The sequence below is a fragment of the Ovis canadensis genome, chromosome 11 (genome assembly GCF_042477335.2).
Source record: "Ovis canadensis isolate MfBH-ARS-UI-01 breed Bighorn chromosome 11, ARS-UI_OviCan_v2, whole genome shotgun sequence".
NCBI lineage: Eukaryota > Metazoa > Chordata > Mammalia > Artiodactyla > Bovidae > Ovis > Ovis canadensis.
In genome coordinates this window covers 58,423,377-58,442,984 of record NC_091255.1, presented here as the reverse complement: position 1 = coordinate 58,442,984, position 19,608 = coordinate 58,423,377, and the positions used below count along the sequence as shown (strand labels likewise).

Genomic DNA, 19,608 nt, shown 5'->3' with positions numbered 1-19,608 from the left:
GCTGACAGACAGCCTGGCCACTTAGATCCTGCGCGCTCCAGATCGGGCTCCAGGTGTCCCGCTCCCCGAAGGGCCCAGGATGGGTGGGGTCTCCAGTTAGTGAAGTTTGGAGATCCCTTTTTAACAAGAATGCGAAATTAGATATGAAGATGAATGTTGATTAGAACAAGAAAAGTCAATTATACACAGCTGATTAATATCACAAACTTAAAGCACAAAGCTTTTCTCTAGTTAACTGCCTAACACGCCTCATTTTTTTCCCCAATTTTTAAAATGCAGACCTTAATTACTCCTTCATATGGGAATGATTTGGTAATACTGTTTGTACAGGGTAAACAGAAAGATAATTCACTTTTGAGCGGGGTTCATCAAATTTTGCTCTTAGTAGTAGTTTGGAAAAGGTTGTTAGCCTTGCGTTCCTTTGGTAATGTTACTATTTTAGGGTTGCCCTCAGATTTGGCCAAACCAATCCTGTGTCTGGTACTCTTGCCTGGAAAATCCCATGGATGGAGGAGCCTGGTAGGCTGCAGTCCATGGGGTCGCTAGGAGTCGGACACGACTGAGCGACTTCACTTTCATGCATTGGAGAAATGGCAACCCACTCCAGTGTTCTTGCCTGGAGAATCCCAGGGACGGGGGAGCCTGGTGGGCTGCCGTTTATGGGGTCGCACAGAGTCGGACACGACTGAGTGATTTAGCAACAGCAGCAGCATCCTGTGTCTGGAGCCAAGGATCCACCTCTAATCTGTGGTGGCCTCCCAGCAGCTTGTTAGGAGCTTTGTGTCATGTATTCCATGATCTGTATTTCATGTCAGATCGGGAAGAAATGGAAAACACTTTCCATGTTTGCTTTACTGGTCTAAACTAATTGGATCAAGTGTGTTTCTGCCCTCCTTGCAGAAGGAGCCTACTCTGTTAATGTGATTCATGTGTGGCCAAACATGGACTTCCCAGGTGACTCAGTGATAAAGAATCTGCCTGCCAATCCAGGAGACAACAGGAGAGGAGGGTTTGATCCCTGGGTGGGGAAGATCTCCTAGAGGAAGAAATGGCAACCCACTCCAGGACTCTTGCCTGGAAAATTCCATGGACAGAGGAGCCTGGCTAGCTGCAGTTCATGGGGTTGCAGAGTCAGACACAGCATTCAAATAAGCATGCTTATATGCTGTGTGCAGTCCATGAGTTTTGATAGTTCTAAAGATATTCACTAAAACGAAAGTCTGATGTAAGTGATATCTGTCTTGTTGAAAACTGTAATGCAAAACAATACAGGCAATGTTTAGTCTTGGAATAGGCTAGCCAATATCATGTAACAGATTTCCTGTTAAAAAATAAAATATTTCAAGAAGCAACTTTTTTGTCCATTGTACCTTGATTCTTTGTAAATGGGATTACAATTTCGAAAAAACAGATTTTTCATTAAACAGACTTGAGGGAATTATTGTTCATTCTAACAGGTTTAGTGAAGCACCACAGTGATCAATGAAGTATATAATCAGTGGGTGGGGCCACCTGCTGTGTCCTGCTGACTGGAGGGTTGTGGTTTTCCTTTCTGTTACCATCATCTTCCTTCTGCTTTTTTTTTTTCCCCTTCTGGTTTTTTTTTTTTTTTGCTTCCTGTTAAGAAATGTTCTGACTCTCATAATACCTTTCATCTGTGTTATCATTTTTATTACCCATATTTTCTTGGCTATCATGATTCTTCCATGTTTTTTATCATTACAGTTTTTAGTTTCCATTGTGGTATGCTGCTGCTGCTGCTGCTGCTGCTGCTGCTAAGTCGCTTCAGTCGTGTCCGACTCTGTGCGACCCCATAGACGGCAGCCCACCAGGTTCCTCCGTCCATGGGATTTTCCAGGCAAGAGTACTGGAGTGGGGTGCCATTGCCTTCTCCGCCACTGTGGTATACTTTTTGATATTTTGAAGTTTCTGCCAGACCTTTTTAGTTTATTCCCCCCTTTTTTTCCTTCTTTCCAGTAAGATACTTCCTTCTGTTTCAATTTTGATATGATCGGTAATTCTTTAAAAGTATACGAAGTTAATCTGAATTTAAGGCAACTACAAGCGCAACTCAAATACATTGCTTATTGCCCCTACAAGTACTGAGCTTCATGACTATGTCATGAAATAATCATATACCATGTCCAGCGACTGAGTGGTGAATGAGTAAGGAGTTCCACCACAGGAAAATGAATTTCTTCAGGCCCTTGTGCTGTGTCATATGAACGCTGAAATGAGTTCATACTGATGTTTCCAGCTCTAGTCCGGAAACATGTGGTTTCCTCCAGCCCCTCCTTACTTCTCTGTAGCTCACTATCCAACATAAGAAATCTTCTTCGCCCACTTTTAACAACTGTGGTGTTTGATTTGTTAGAGGCAGGGTTTGTGTCGCATCTTTTTATTTCCTAAATGAAGCACGGTGTCTCCTGTGGAGGTAGCTCTGCATTGATGTTGAAGTGACATGTTTACCTTTGATTTTTGCCACCAGAATTCTCTACAGAAGAGTTGCATCAGCTTCCATGCTCATGTTCTGACTGCCTGCTTCCTCTCAATTTCTTATCCCTAACCCAGGGCCAGCAGGATAAGGGGCAGTTTTCATCTTGGTCCTCTGTGTTTCAATCCATAGGCTTTGGAGAAGTTTTCCGCCTGGGCCAGTGGACAGTAACTAATTGGAATATAATCACTCACTCATTAGGTCACTTTCCCAAACTTACTCTGCATCAGGCCAGCACTAATCAGGAGCTCCACCTCCAAGCTCAGGGTCCTGTTGGGATAATGTGCATAATGACTGTCCCAGACTGTGAGCTGGAAACCAGGAGGGTACAAAGCAGGTCCAAGGGAGGAGCAGCTCTCACTGTGCGGCAGGTGGCTGGGGTGGCTGATGGAGTCACCATGGGAGCTGGGTCTTCCATTCAGGTGGCTTGGTTAGCATGTGAGTGGAGGGGAACCCGGGGAAGGGAGCTGACTGTGAGGGAATTTGGGTTGCTGGTCCAGGTGAGGAGTGCTAAATCAAGGCTGCCTCCCTTTCCTGGCCTGATGAAGGTGGGGCCTGTGTCCCCTTTGCTCCCTGTGGGCCAGGGCATCCAGCACTGGGCTCAGCATGAAGAATGTTTGATGAGTGGACAAGCTAGTGAATGAATGAATGAAAAAATGAATGCATGAATGGGTGATGAGTAGCCCGTGAATCAAAATTTCCCCAGAGGTTTAGAGCTCAGGCAATGAGAGGACCAGGGATGCTTAGACAAACACTGAGAAGCTACAGCCCAGGTGGAGTGGGGCTGGAGATGGGGCCCCTGAGTCAAGGCAATAGAAGCTCCTTTATTCAGAAACAGCCTTTAGCTATTGAATTTTCTGTCCTACTGTGCTTTGGGGGACAGTAACATCCTTGACTGGTGATGATGCTAAGGCCACTGACCTGGCTGGGACACACTGGTCACTACAAGGGGCATGCACCTCATACCTTCAACTCCTGCCTCCAGGCCGTCCCTGGTGTTCTTCTCAAACTTAGGTAAATATGGCTTAGAACACAGAGGCATAGGGGACAGCCTGTGCAGGGCCATCTGCCCCAGGGCACATTCTAAGGGAGGGCTGCCTTTCCGGGACCATTGCCTTAATCCAGGAGGTAAGTACTGTACACATAGCCAAATATGTAATGGTTTCCATGATACCTGTGAAGAATTACATAGCGACACACCCACAGACCCGCTTTCTGCCCTCAGGTGTACAGAGTGATCATGCCTCCCCCAGTTTCCAAATCACCTAAGGGAGGTCTTTGGAGAAGAGATTTTGGTGGAGGATTAGAAACACACTTTCAGGTCCAGTTAATATCAATAAACTTAAGGGTATTTTCAGAATTTTCTTTTTTAAGATTTATTTCTGAAGCTTTCATTTTTTTTTTTTTAAAGAATGCAGTTCAACTAGGAATGTGTTTATTTTTCACCTATAAAATTCAATTTCCAAAAATCAGATGGAGTATATAACATTTTACCAATTTTTAAGTGCTCTAATGAAAATGTAATTTTAAATTGCAACTACATTAGTGAGACATGTGGGATTTCTCCAGCGGTCCAGTGGTTAAGACTCTGAGCTTCCAATGCAGGGGTCGTGGGTTCAATCCCTGGTTGGTAAACTAAGATCGCACATGCTGTGAAGTGTAGCAAAAAAAAGTTAAAAAAAAAAAAAAGTTAAAAAAAAAAAGTGTGAGACATGTTTATTACCTTTTTATTAGGGGAAAGGGCAGAATCCTAATAAATGGAAGTAGCTCATGTGAGCAGCTGAGTGAGTGTTGTTCTGGGCCTTTCCTGGTGAGTAGGTGGGAGATCAGCCCTATGGGGCACACACATCCTCATTACCACATCCTCATTACCCCTTCATTTCTTTCATGTGTGGCTGTCCTAGTATATTCAGCCAGCTGCCACTGATGTACATTACAGAACTGTGTGAATTTCCATTTTGAACCCTGCAGGAATCAACCAAGCACAACTGTGCTGGTAACTTGTAAATTCCTGCACCTGGAACATCCAGGTCTGAAGACACCACACTTCAAGCTTTGCTCTATTTGAATGACCTTTCTGTGGAAACTCAAAACACTTTCCACAAAATGCTGATACGAGGAAGCACAAAAGGTCTCAAGAGAGCCTGCACCACCTCCCTGGAATCTGGGAGGCGCTCCTGTCCTGCTGTGATCAGCCCCTCCATTTGTTTCTTACTTGCCTGTTGAAGGCGCTTGGGTTGTTTGAGCCTGACTTCCCTGATGGCTCAGATGGTAAAGCGTCTGCCTACAATGCGGGAGACCTGAGTTCAATCCTAAGAAAAGGCAACCTACTCCAGTGTTCCTGCCTGGAAAGTCTCATGGACAGAGGAGGAACCAGGAGGAACCTGGTAGGCTACAGTCCATGGGATCTCAAAGAGTCAGACATGACTGAGCAACTTCACTTTCACTTTGGTTATTATGAATAGAGCTGTTATGAATATTCTTCAATAAGCAATTTTGGAGGCATCTGCTTTCTTCTCTCTTGGGTAAATACCTAGGGGTGGAATGGCTAGAGCTACACTTATGTGGTAGGGGTCTGTGGTGTGTGTGTGTAGGACTTTATGTATTAATAAGGATTAATAATTAATACATAAAGTATTGATACAGCCCCACCAGTTTCCAAATCACCTAAGGGATGTCTTTGGAGAAGAGCTTTCGGTGGTGGAGGATTGGAAACATACTTTCAAGCCCAGTTATCAGTAAATTTAAGGGTATTTACAGTATTTTTTAAATTGGTATTATAAGATTTATCTCTGAAGCTTTTGATAATGAATGAAATTCAACTAGGAATGTATTATTCACCTATAAAATTCATTCTTTCCAAAAATCAAATGGAGTTTAAAACATTTTACCAATTTTTAAGTGACCTACTTATGTTTTCCAACCTTAATTGTATTTTAAAATTGTCATTACGAAAGTAAGACATGTGGGACTTCCCTAGTGGTCCAGTGGTTAAGACTCTGAGCTTCCAGTGCACGGGGCGTGGGCACTTTATCATTCTTTATCATTCATTCTCTTCCCTGGTGGCTCAGATGGTAAAGAATGTGCCTGCAATGCAGGAGACCCAGGTTCAATCTCGGGTGTGACGGGGAAAAAAAAGTTAAAAAGGTGAGACATGTTTATTATTCTTTTTTATTATGGAAAAGAGCAGAATCCTAGTAAATGGGAGTAACTCATGTGAACAGCTGAGTGAGTGTTGTTCTGGGCCTTTCCCTGTGATCAGGAAGGAAGATCAGGTTAGGAAGATCCCCTGGAGAAGGGAATGGCAAACCACTCCAGTATTATTGCCTGGAGAATTCCATGGACAGGCCTGTAGCCCACAGGGTCACAAAGAGTCACAACTGAGTGACTAACATTTTCTTCTTCACTTTATAATTCTTTATTGTTCATTCTCTAATTAATTAATCAATACTTTATGTATTAATAGGGAAAATGATCAGGGTTGATCTTCCGCCTACTCACCAGGAAAGGCCCAGAACAACACTCAGAATGTTCACACGAGCTACTCCCACTGCTTAGGATTCTGCCCTCTACCATAATAGAGGGCAGTAAAACAGTAATAAGCCTGTCTCATTTTTTTTAAACTTGTTTTTTGGCCACTCCGTGTGGCATGTGGGATCTTAGTTTCTAACCAGGGATTGAATCTGTGCCCCTTGCATTGGAAACTCAGAGTCTTAATGTAATAAGAAGCTGCCAGACTGTTTTGCAGTGATGGTACCAACTTATATTACCACTGACAATTTAGGAGAGTTTGCATTGCTTCACTTGATAAGGTTGCTTTTACTAATTTTTGCCATTCTTCCAGTATTCTTATGGTTTCAATTTGCATTTCCCTGATGACTAATGATATCAAACATCTCTCCTTGAGTATATGGATCATTCATATATCTTCTCTTGTGAAGTAGCTGTTCAAGACTCTTGCCTATTTATTTTTTCATAACTTTTATTAATTTTTTTCCTGTTATGGTTTTCACTTTCGGGGTCCTGCAACCCAAAAGATACAAGGATAGTTTCCTGTTTCCTTTTCGGAAGCTTGATAGTTTCAGCTATTACATACAGCTCTATGATCTATCTCCAATTAATTTTTCTGTATGGTGAAAGATACAGATTTCTCATTTGTGATTATGATGATTATTCAGATATCCCGTTATTCCAGCAATTTATTGAATAGACTTCCTAAAGAAAAAGTTTCTCTACACACAACACTTCTGACACCAAATGTATGGATTTTCCATACCAAGCAATTTCCAGTTCTCTGTGGACGCCAGGTGGGCCACCTACAATTTAATTCAGTTCTCACAGAACTACCTGGAGTTACTGCGGACCCCACAGGTTGAGGGCCCCATCCCACAAGACTGTCCCCACTTCAGACACCAATTATAAGCAGTAGGCCCGCAGGGTACCCATACTTAAACATTTCTATCCCACATGGCTACAAACAGGCGTTCCCACGACACCCTCAGGTTCAGTAATTTGATAAAATGGCTCACAAAACCCAGGGAAATAGTTATGATGATGGACTTATTATAGAGGACATTCTAAAAGATATAGCTCAACAGCCAGATGAGGAGATACAAGGGATATAGCCCAGAAGGATCTTCAATGGAGCTTCTGCCCGTGTGGGATCAGAGTACCCCTCTCCTGGCACATGCATGTGTTCACTGACCTAGGAGCTCTCTGAATCCCATAATTTAGAGACTTTTATGGAAGTTTCATCATATAGTCATCTTTGATTAACAATCTTCAGTCCCTCTCCCAGAGGACAGTGGTGGGGCTAAAACTTTGGCATCTAACGCTGGTTTGGTCTTTCTGGTGACCAGCCCCCAGCCATGAGCTCATCCAGAGTTGCCTCATTACAACAAAAGATGCTCCTATACCCAGGAAAATTCCAAGGGATTTAACAGCTCTGTGTCAGGAACCAGGGGCAGAGACCAAGTATATATTTATTATATCACATTGCCCTTTCCCTACAGAGTAACTTTGGCACCTCTGTTAAAATCAATTGATTCTATATGTGGAGGTCTATTTCTGGACTTTTTACTGTTCCACTGGTCTGTCTACTCTTACACCAATGCCACACAATTTTGATTAGTATAGCTTTATGTTGATTTGAAAACTATAGCTATACTGTATTTTATTAGCTTTTTGTTAAAAGCTGAATTAGAAAAGGCATGTTATATTCACTTGGTTACTATAGCTTTATTTTAATTTGTATTAATATAGCCATAAATCCTTCAAACTTAGTTCTTCAAGATCATCTTGATCCTTTGCACCTCTTTATGAATATCAGAATCAGCTTGTCAGTTCCTACAAGCAAGCCAACTAGGGATTTGAGTGGGATAATATTGATTCTATAGACCAATTGGGCTATATAACAAACTTAGCAAATCAATATTAAAGAATACATTGCTTTTGTTTAGTGATCTGTACCAATACAGTTAACTAAACCAATCAGGATGAACTTCAAGTTGGCAGGTTCTTCTCTGCATATAGGGGCTTCCCTGATAGATAGCTCAGCTAGTAAAGAATCTGCCTGTAATGCAAGAGACCGGTTCGATCCCTGGGTCAGGAAGATCCCCTGGGGAAGGAATAGGCTACCCATTCCAGTATTCTTAGGTTTCCCTGGTGGCTCAGCTGGTAAAGAATCCATCTGCAATGTGGGAGACCTGGGTTCGATCCCTGGGTAGGGAAGATCCCCATTCTATATATAGCCCATGGGGTCACAAAGAGTTGGACACGACTGAGTGACTTTCACTTTCTTTTTCTTTTCTCTGCATATAGTATGGCAGTGAAAAAAACAGTATTCATAATCATGATGATAAGGCGCCATGAGATCGTGAAATGCCTCCTGAATTGTCAAGAAAATACACATAAGGTTTGAATGTCAGGTGGTTGTGACTGTGTCACAATTATTTGAAATGTCATAGTCATATGCTACATTTGTCTTATTTTACTGAAGTATATATAATTGATTTACAACATTGTGTTAATTTCTGCTGTACAGCAAAGTAATTCAGTTATATAGAGACATACATTCTTTTTCCTATTCTTTTCTGTTATGGTTTATTGCAGGGTATTGAATAGAGTTCCCCAGACTGTACAGTAGGACCTTGTTGTTTATCCATCCTATATGTAATAGCTTGCATCTGCTAATCACAAACTCCCAGTCCTTCCCTCCCCACCCTCCCACCCCCTTGGCAACTACAAGTCTGTTTTCTACATCTGTGACTCTGCTTCACAGATAAGTTCATCTGTGTCATATATTAGATTCCACACATAAGTGATATCATCATGATAAATTTCAGTCTCTCTACCAAGTGGACCTCAATTCAGCTCTATGGTTTGACAAATATATGGAATACCTACTACCTGCTTGCTACTGTGATGCTGAGATAGGAACATAAGAACAACCATATTCCTGCCTCAGAGTCAAGGATGTTTGATCAAATGGAATATTTTTAAAAATTATTTATTTGGCTGTGCTGGGTCTTAGTTGTGGCACATGGGATCTAGTTCCGTGACTGGGAATGGAACCCAGGCCCCAGAATTGGGAGCACAGAGTCTTAACCACTGGACCACCAGGGAAGTCCCCAGAGAGAATATTTCATTCATCTCAGAATCCTGGGTAGCAAAAAGTTTATGGTAATATGAAATTTACTCCATGGTGTTTGTATTTTTTATAAAGAAGACAGTCAGAAATGTGAAAAATAACATTTATTCAAGGTAACACCTTTTGAATTTCCAGTGCTGATTATCAGCAGGGACATATTTTAATGAACATACCTTATATTTCCTCTGAAAGCTTGGCCATATTTGTCTCTCTGTAGAGTACATTTTTTTCCATGCAATTCAAAGTGCTGTCTCCATCTTGTCGAGATGGACAGGCTACCCCCAGCCAAGGACAGAGATGAAAGCGGCGCCTGGCAGCCCAGTCAGACGGATGGAGTGGCCTGATTTCCCGAGGCAGCTTCGTGCTGAGTGCCCATCACTGGGAGTGAGTCAGATATACAGCTCAAGGTCTGCAGTAACAGAGTCAAGGAGACAAGGCATATACCATAAACTCATGAAAAGTAACAGTACAGAAAGTAAGCAACGATGCAAGGGAGGCACTATGTTATTAATTGTCACAGAACACAGCAAGTTAGGAAGTCTGGGGCCCTGGAGAGCCTAGCAGAGTTGCCTCAGCACTGGAATACTTTCTGCAAGAAGCAACTGGATAGGTGGGGGGAGGGTGCCGGGTACAGGCAGCTGATGAACAAAGGTGGAATGCAGGGATCAATGGGCAAGTGGCGGTTAGGGTAGAGCTGGGTGCAGGCAGTGCCAAGGGGCTGGTGGGCACAGGTCCTCCAGGCCACCTGGGAGTAGTGGGAAGAACTGGGAAAGTTGGGCAGGAGCTGGACAGGGAGGAAACAGACTGCTGGGTCTGGCTTCCCTCTGGTGTCTAACCATGAGCTTCTGAAGGTTTTTTAGTAGGAAAATACATTCTCCGGTGATACATTCTCAAGATCACAGGACTTCTCATCACGAATTGTGCATATTATTCTGTTAGAAACCAGTTCCAGTGGTGGTGGTTACTCTGAATTTTTGTTTCTTAAAGAGTATCAAAGTTCACGATTATTTTATTGTCAGTATGCATCCTCTCTACTGTGAAGGGCACACAGGAAGCCTTGTTTTTGTTTCTCCAGCGAAGTAATGAAGGGCAGACTGGCTCTGCTGACATGGGCAAGTCAGTCAACCTCTCTGCCTCCTAGCAGTAATATGTGGGCAGTCAGAGCTTCCGTCAGTCAGAGGTGTATCGTGAGGATGGCCCGAGCTGGTATCGAGATGGTCCTTAGAGAAGTACCTGGCAGGCAGAGAATGCTGCAGGAGGGTTTACTGACCGAATCACAATTCTGATAGCACTTTCCCCCGTCAGGACAGCTCGGATAGAAACACTGGAAGTGTCAGGCCTTGTTCGAATCTTTCCTTCTAAAAAGAGGGTTTTCAAGAAGGGTAGCCCCAGAGCCTCCTCAGAATGGAGGGTTTGAGCTGGAAGAGGCTTCTGAGAGCAGCCAGTGTGGGGCCCCTTTTCCAGGTAAGGAAACTGAGAATGTGGCCTCGTGGAGCAGCAGCCTCTGAACGGCTCCCTGGCTGTCTCTCCCCTCATGCAGGGGCCTCTTCCCACCTCTGGGCTGCTGCCCTTGATCTCTGCCGAGGTCACGTCCCTCAGGCCTCGGGTCGGAGGTGTCCTCCTCCCTGACCCTCCTGCCTGCCTCTTCGTCCCCTCACTCTGCCCTCTGTGCTGCTCCCTGGCTGTGACTGTAAGAGCTCACGCGTGCACTGTGGGTCCTCCATAAGCCTCACCAGGCAGGGGGCCTGTGGTCGTGCTCTCTTCCCGCACTTGTGTCCTGCAAGGACACAGTCCCTGGATGAAAGAACAAAGCTTTGGAAGCCCTGGTTCGGGTATGTCTCCTTCACATCTCTTCCTTCTGTGGCTCAATGTAAACAGCAGCAATGCTGCCAGACCCTGAGGGCATCTCCTGGGTGCTGCTCCTCCATCTCAGTGGGTGTCGGGTGCTGCTTCCCTTTGGTCCTTCTTGCACACAGGCTGGAACGTGGCAGCCGGGGCCCGCTTACTGGTCTCTGTGCAAGCCTGTCCTGTGCCTGGTACCCAGCAGCTGTTCACTGAGCACTTGGAATGGATGGTGCAAGCCCCTCTGGTCTGGAGCCAGTGTCAGTAATTGCTTTCCTTCTCAGAACCATGTGGTAGTTACCATTTCCACTTGCCGGGCACTGTCCATCTTTTCATCAAGGAGCTTTATGCCTACATAGTAGGGACATCCTTGAGACACATCAGTGCAGTGGGACAAGCTCACCCTCTTTATACCTCTGGCTTGGGCTCCCTGGATGTGGTGGATACTCTGTGTTGATGAAAAAAAAAAATATGAAAAGCAAGGGAACGTTTCTAGTGAGCGGCCTTATATAAGTTCAACAGCATGCAGCACAGACTCTGAACTCAGGTCAGTTACTTCATACTTGACGGGACGCTCTTTCTTTGGATCAATTGTGCTTTGTTTGTGAATGAAAGGTTTCCCCCCTTATTATTTCCATTCTTGTCTCATCACAACCTAAAATCTCTCCCAAGTATGAGACTTTAACGGAAACTACATTTCTTCTGTCTAGGATACTCTGCCACACTTACGGCGCAAAGCAGTGTGAACCCCCAGGGGTTTGTACTATAACCGCAAACACATCTACGGCAAATGAGACAGGCAGATGTCGCATTCAGAGGGATACGTTAATTTCCATTTCTTTAGAATAGGTTGTTACACAGAGAATCCCAAGCGCCTGGCTCTGTGAGCGGAGCCCGATCTGCGGCCCTCGAGGCTTCCCGCTCCCACCGCGCCCTTGGCATTCCGGATGCTGGTCAGCGCCCTTGCACCCCTCCCCGTACCCCTTCCCCGCGCCCCCGTGGACCCTCCCCATCCTCCTCCCTTGCGGACCCTCACCCCTCCCCCTCCCCACCGCCCCGCAGACACTCACGCTGGGGTCTCACAGCCACTGCAACCGTGGAAACGCCTGGATTTCAGCTGCCAGCACGCGGCAGGCTCCGGCCAAGCCTGAGTGTACGCGAGTGACAGCAGCTGCAAAGCGCTGGGCCGGGTGAGGCGCATGCAGGCCCCCGCCGCTTGCCCGCGCCGACCTTGACCCCAGCCCGGCTCCCGCCCCCGCCCCACGCGCGGCACTGCGCGCAGTGGTGCCGCGCGTCGGCTCCGCGGCCTCCCTCCTCCATCTCGGGTTTTCCAGGCCGCCCGGGGCCGCGCCTGCGTCGGGCGCCGCGGCCGACGTGCAAGCGCACTGCCGGCGTGCCTCGCTATTGGTCGGCTGCCGGTAGCCCCACTGCCGTGCACCGCCCCTATAGGCGGCCGCGGCCGTCAGTCACCGGCCCGGCGCCGGCCCGCGGCGCGCCGCGCGTGTCCCGCCCCTCGCCGCCGCTCGTCGCTCGCCGGCCGGCGGCCTCGCTCGGCCCTCAGCTCCGTGGCGGCGGCGGAAGGCGGCCCGGGCCCTCGCAGGCCCATGGCGGCGGCCGCGGCGCTCCCGGGCGCGGGGGGGCCTCCCGCGGGCGGCGGGGCCGGGGGTGGCGGGGGCGCGGGCGGCGGGTCGCCGCCGGGCGGCTGGGCCGTGGCGCGCCTCGAGGGCCGCGAGTTCGAGTACCTGATGAAGAAGCGCTCGGTGACCATCGGGCGCAACTCGTCGCAGGGCTCGGTGGACGTGAGCATGGGCCACTCGAGCTTCATCTCGCGGCGCCACCTCGAGATCTTCACGCCCCCGGGCGGCGGCGGCCATGGCGGGGCGGCCCCGGAGCCGTCGGCGCAGCCCGGGCCCGACGCGGGCGGCGACTTCTACTTGCGCTGCCTCGGCAAGAACGGCGTGTTCGTGGACGGGGTGTTCCAAAGGCGCGGGGCGCCGCCGCTGCAGCTGCCGCGCGTGTGAGTGGGGCCAGGGCCTGGGGGCGCAGGCAGGGGTGCGGCCTGACGGGCGGGACTCGGACTCCGACAACCGACTCTCAATCCGCTCTGACCCACGATCCCTACCCCTACCCACTACCAGGAGGGACTCAGCCCCCCGCTAGCGAACCTCCCCTAGTCCTAGCCACGAATAGGGCACAGTCAGAACCCAGAGACTCCAAACCTCATTTCGACCCCGAGCCCTTGTCCATTCTCCCACAACCAGGACCTGGATCTCGATGTCTGGCCTTGTTCTTCCCTATGATCACACTAAGACCCTGACTCCATCATCCTGGCAGGATCCCATTCCATGACCCCAGTGTCCCGGCTTCATCCTTAGTACCCACGACCAAAACGCAGACTACGTTGCCAGCCCGGGACCCCCCACCCTCGCCTTCCCAAAGCTGGAGGCTCAGGCAGCTGTCCACGTGGGCTGAGGTTTTCTGGGGTTCTCTGTGCAGTTCTGAGAGTATGCACAATATTTTTCATAACTAGCATGTTAGGTAGTGTGGATTAGAAACGTTGGTCTGGGTGGTGGAACTGCCCAAAACAAAAATCTGTATGTTTTTGACTGATGATGGATTATCTGTTACTTTTTGTTTTACCTGTTTTCAGTAGTGTATTATTTCAAGCCTGTGTTTCTTAAGCTGCCAAGGACTTCTTTTTCTTATTGTGTATCTTTGTAGCCTAGAAAGTGAAAGCTCTTGAAGCATGATGAATTTTAAAATCTGTGCTCTGAACCCTAAATTTTTGGGAAAACTAGGTACTTTCAACATAACTTTTTGGAAAATCATTTAATTACTTAGAGATTATTATAAGGTCATATAGAATGTAATTAAGTGAGCTTCGTGGGGAACTATCAGTCCCACTACAGAGCATTTTAGCTTGGTTCTCTGATTTTGTGACGTTAGCCTTTAGTCTACTTGAAAAACAAACTTGCTGTCTAGGAAATGGTAATTATTCTTCAGGGACTTCGAGATTGTTTATAAGTAGAACCTTCTTCCGCAAACTGAAATTTTTGACTGCTTTTGGTTGTTGGAGATGGGGTAAGATTTGTTGCTTTCTTTATTCCTTGACTTTTGTACACGTGTGCTGTTACTGCTTAGCCTGGAAAGCTGTACCAGCTAATTCTTTAAACCTTGATGGGAATGTTTCAAATAATGTTATTTTTCAAACCAGAATGCTGTTTGTGTGTATTTATTCTATAGAGCACCTGAAATCAATGATAGAGATCTGACAGCTGCTGCTTAGGCAGTTTGTTTTTTGCAAATAACTTGGTGTCATAACAAAGAGTATTATTATAATTTTACTCTGAGAAGTTTGAGATTTTTAAAGAAAATTGTATTTTTGCCATTCAACCAGAACCATTTATTTGTGTTGACATACCAAACATGGCAATACAAGGACTTTCTGTGAGGAGGCAGAATTCAGACTTTTGAGGGGTGGAGTGAGCCTTTAAATGAGATGATTAAGAAAGGCAGTGGAGTAGAGGCCAGGCCTCTGGCCTTCATCTCCTGCTCTTGCACAGGGAAGAGTCCTTGGGCCACCCAGGCTGCTACCCGCCCTGGACTTCTTATGGCCCTGGGAACCTGTGCCCATACTGACAGAGGGGAGTGGGTTTTTTCATGAAAGGGGTTTTGGCATTTTTATAGTGTGAGATGAGTAGATAGCTGTTAGGATTTTGCAGTACCTCCCTTTTTGTAAGACATTATTTCTAAATTGTTGGGGCTTCCCTCATAGTTCAGTTGGTAAAAAACCCGCCTGCAATGAGGGAGACCTGGGTTTGATCCCTGGGTTGGAAAATCCCCTGGAGAAGGGAAAGGCTACCCACTCCAGTATTCTGGCCTGGAGAATTCCATGGACTATACAGTCCATGGGGTCACAAAGAGTCAGACACGACTGAGCGACTTTCTCTTCACTTTATTTCTGAATTGTTAGTGTAAGGGATAACAGGTACAGGTTAATGGAAGAAACTGTGAAGATGATTGGTACCAGCCAAATGCAGACAGACTGTTAAAAAAAAATTTTTTTTTTCAGTTAAACTCAGTTTTATGTTCTAAGTTCTTTTTAACATTGAAAAATCAAATTGTATTCATTTGAAAGCACCTGTAACTTAGAGTGACTAGGTATGCAGTGATCTTAGTTCCCCCTGACCAGGGGTCGAACCCGTACCCCCTGCAGTGGAAATTTGGAGTCTTAACCACTGAATCACTAGGGAAGTCCCCAGAGGTTGAAATATTCTTACTGCTTATTTCAGACTTGCTTACTGGATTGAAAAGTCACTGAGGAGTTTTAAAAATATGACAATCTCTGGATGGTCTCTAATTTGAATAATAATTTTATTCCATCTTTAAAATGAATTTGCACTTTATGGTATTCAAAGTTTATATACAGAGAATTTAGAAGAGTACATAAGCAGTTTAGACTTAAAGTATGGTTCACTATTTTATTAAAATACTGAATATTAATTTGGGAGGAATAGAGGAAGATAAGGCCTGTGATCCTGTGTGTTGGCTGTCATGAGTATTTTAAATGATTTGGATAAGATCTAAGTACAAGCACCTTCTCCATGGTGTTTGTAAGTTCAGTACATAGTGTGGACTGGTGTGTGAGTGGGTGTGTTGGCGGTAGGGGGGGTAGGCTGAACACATGAAGAGTTGCAAGCGTGTGGTTTTCCAGAAAACAAGTAATTTCCAAAAATCCTTAATTTGTAACCAAGTATGTAGGGCTGGGTATTCAGAAATGCAATGTTTTCCTCCCCAGGAGTATCTGACTTGTTGGAAGTTCAGCTCTTATTGGGACTGGGAGAGGGGGTTGTCTGTGGAGCTCTGGGCCAGGTTCCTGAAGTGGGCAAGTGGAGTGGCCTTGCAGGTGTGACTGGGGCCAGCTGCCTAGTGCTGGAGAGGTAGAACTCAGGCTGGAAAGGATTCTGGGGACAGGTTTGTGGAGTGTGAAGTTGCCTAGGCCTGGTGGGGGAGCATTTTCACGGTGGTCAGCGAGAGAATGAAGAATGTTTTTTTTTGTTTGTTTGTTTGAGGAACAAGATCCCTGTTTGTCGAAGGACCTGGTCTGGCACCTGAGTGAGTAGTAAGGTGTTCTAGGAAGATCTGTTAGGCAGGAGAGTCTGGGTTTGCTGTTGTTGCTCTTCTTGTCGCCCTGGTAGCAAACTGAGTAGAACTGATAAATAAAAATGAGCAACTCTTTAACAGTTGTGTGTACTTTGAAATGTCAAGTGAATTTGATGTATTTTTTAATCAGTAAGATCCTAAATATCTAATAGCCAGACTTATAAATAGAGCAAGTTGAATTTACTATTGCCCAGAGAAACTTAACATGCAGAATTGCCATTGTACCTATTTAGAAAAGTGACCCTGTTTCTATGCTGCATTAACTGCCTATCAGTTGGTGGTACGCCACCACCTCCTCTTTCTTATGTGGCATGTTTTAACTTGCAGATGAAGTTTGGTAATGTCACACTTGAAGACTTTCTCATTAAATCACAGAGAGCTTCCTCTTAGGTGAGGATGGGAGAGAACTGAGTAAACAGTGGCTTCTGGAGCCGTGCAGGTGAAGACTCCCAGGAAAGAAACTGAAGGAACCCACAGGGACTCTGACCTGCTTAGATGGTAGGGATTGGGCAGAATGAAGGTTCCCAGAGAATACCAGTCCCTGAAAGAGGGAAGTAGGAAGGGAGTGCCGAGAGAGGAGCGCTGTGGGAAAGGGACAGTGCCTCGCACGTCACCCTCCGTCACCAGGGTGTTTTGGAGGGTGAGGAAGGAGACAGGGTGTGACCTCCTGGGGGAAGGAGAGGGAGAGAGTGGAGGTATAAGAAGTGGTTGTGGGCAGGGCATAGATGTTGTAAGGACAGAGGTGAGATGAGGGTTAGAAGCAGAATAGAGTTCCCAGTAGGAGATGATAAAATGAGGATGTCTTCTTTGGAGACCTAAGCAGAGCCATTAGTGAGATCTGGCATGTTTTCTTGTCTCAGGGCTGCCAGACTGGCTGAAACACCTTCATTTTATCTGATCAGCTTGTGGGCAGAGCTAAGAGGTGCCGCCCCGGATTGCTGGGCTCCCCAGAAGTGGGCAACATGTAATGGCAAATCCATGACAGAGCAGAGGTGCTTTGGACTTTATAAAGTGCTCAGTGTACAAATTAGTTGCTTTTAAGAGCCACTATGTATTTTTTTTAAAGCTACAATGTTTATTCATTTGGCAAATTGAGATACATTTCTGTTATCCCTGATTTGTAGACATTGGGAGCATAGTGCAGCCATTTTAGCATAAAACTTTCTTTACTATGTTAAAAATAACCCAATAACCAGCTTACTTGTACTTTGCTGCTGCTGCTGCTAAGTCACTTCAGTCATGTCCGACTCTGTGCGACCTCATAGACAGCAGCCCACCAGGCTCCCCCATCCCTGGGATTCTCCAGACAAGAATACTGGAGTGGGTTGCCATTTCCTTCTCCAGTGCATGAAAGTGAAGGGTGAAAGTGAAGTCGCTTAGTCGTGTCTGACTCTTAGCAACCCCATGGACTGCAGCCTACCAGGCTCCTCCGCCCATGTACTTTACTAGTGCTTAGTAAGTTTTGTAGTGGTAGAACTCTGTTCATTTAAAATGTTTACTTAAGGAGTAGCTTTTGACTTTTAAATAGTTTGAATTTCTAACACATTTTGAGAAACAGGGCTCCCTGATGGGACCTGTCACCTGTAGTGGTCATTTGTGTGCAGCCAGTCGTATCAGGAGGAAGCAAGAATGGGCACTGGGGCTGGGCAGACTGGAGTCCGATTCCAGCCCTGCTACTTAACCTGTTTTAGTTTCCTTACTTTTAACAGGGATAATAACTGACCTTGTGTGGCATAATTGGCACCAGGCCGGTGCCCTTGCCCTTGCTAGACATCAGGGGCTGCTTGTATTTTATCACAGTGTCCTGGTATGGAGGGGCCTGTGGAGATCTAATGTCCCAGGAAATGTGACTTGGTGAAAATGTCCTCAAGGGGCCAGCACTCTCCAACTTGCTCATAGCTCCACACACGTGCACGCAGTAGATCGATGAAAGGCCTCTGGGAGTAGTGAGCAAAGTTTGAAATTTCTTTAGCCAAGAAAAGTTGTCTTTCCCCACCAGGACCTGAAGATAAAGCCAGGCTGAGCCAGGAGAGGTCTGTTTCAGGGTGCCCTCTCTCCTAGAGCCTCCGTTCTGGTTCCGCCCCACTCCAGTATGTCAACTTCACCACAAACCTTCCCTGTTTCATGGGGAAAGAAAAAGTGCCTCTGCCTTGGGGCAAAGTCAGGAAAGGGAACTGGTTAAAAGTTCTGTCCTGTTTGTGGTCTGATTTGAAGAATTCTTGTTCTTTAATGCCATTGGCCAAACTGTTATTTTGTTAATGAAGGGTGGCTTCTCTGTCCAATCAAAGAACTTTGCAATTTACTGTTTTTCTTTTTAAAATTGCCTTTTTATTGAAGTGTAACAAAGCATATATACTTTTGAAATTTGGGCCATGGGCTCTTTATTTCTCGTTTGTTTATATTCTCGGCTGGGCTGGCTCTCATTGCTGCCAGGGCTTTTTCTCGTTGTGGTGCGTGGGGGCTGCCCTTTAGTTGCCCTGTGCAGGCTTGTCATTGCGGTGGCTTCTCTTATTACAGAGCACGGGCTCTGGGTGCTTGGGCTCAGTAGTTGCAGAGCGCAGGCTTAGTTGCTCTGCAGCATGTGAAAATTTCCCAGACCAGGGATCAAACCCATGTCCCTTGCACTGGAAGGCAGATTATCAACCACTGGACCACCAGGAAAGTCCATGCTGTCTTTCTTAAAGGCAGAGAGGACCTGAAGCTGGGGTCCCTTGCAGGCCTCAAAGGGCAGCTCTGTGCTTTTCAGGCATTCAGAAGTGCTCTGGACCCACTAGAAGTGGTAGGTCAAGGAGCCCGTTCTGGAGGGCAAGGGTAAATGTTAATGTTCCCTCCTCATCACCTTGTGCTACAACTTGTCCTCTTGCTTGACTTTCTCCCCTCTTGGTCCTCCAGGGTAGGGAAGGTCCTACTTGAGTTTGTATCCTCTGGTAATGGCACGCGACCATCATTACTTAGTACCTATATACGTGTGCTTGTTGGCTACTGATTTAGGACATTACTGTTGTTTTAATATTCTCAGATGTTGATCATTTAGTGACAGGATTCTAGTTAGATGTGGTTCCCTCACTTATGGTCCCCTGTTCATCAGCAGGTCTCATCTAGATCCACAGTTGCAGAAGCACAGTATAGCTTCGTGATTGGTGGAAATATTCCAGAAGATGAGACTATAGAGTAACAGGAAATTTTTCCATTGTGAAAATTCAGCTATTCTTGTTTTGCTGAGGAAAAACTTATTATTTTTTTTTAATGGAGAAGAAAAAAAGAGGGTTTCTAAAATAAGGAAGCTTTAAAAAATATTATTATTACTCTTTTTTTTAATTTTGGGGTATTGAGTCTTCATTGCGGTACATGGGCTTAATTGTTGCTCTGCAGCATATGGTATCTTGGTTCCCCAATCAGGGATCGAACCTGCATCCCTTGTATTGGAAGGTGGACTCTTAACCACCAGGAAGTCCCTAAA

General features: G+C 46.0%; 1 protein-coding gene and 1 long non-coding RNA gene across 2 annotated transcripts in view; one reads left to right on the top strand and one right to left on the bottom strand.

Moving 5' to 3' along the window:
- Positions 1 to 9,232: 9,232 nt before the first annotated feature.
- LOC138415307 (uncharacterized) lies at positions 9,233 to 12,319 on the bottom strand. Its single transcript, XR_011247180.1, has 3 exons — positions 12,056 to 12,319; positions 11,287 to 11,433; positions 9,233 to 9,552 (listed from the first exon to the last, which is right to left on the bottom strand). It is a non-coding gene; the product is annotated as an uncharacterized lncRNA (long non-coding RNA).
- Positions 12,320 to 12,505: 186 nt separating this feature from the next.
- Positions 12,506 to 19,608, top strand: part of FOXK2 (forkhead box K2) — a 51,767-nt gene continuing 44,664 nt past the window's right edge. The window contains exon 1 of the mRNA XM_069541848.1: positions 12,506 to 13,002. Within this exon, the coding sequence (XP_069397949.1) occupies positions 12,590 to 13,002 (413 nt within the window). The 5' untranslated portion in view covers positions 12,506 to 12,589. The remainder of the gene's footprint in view (positions 13,003 to 19,608) is intronic.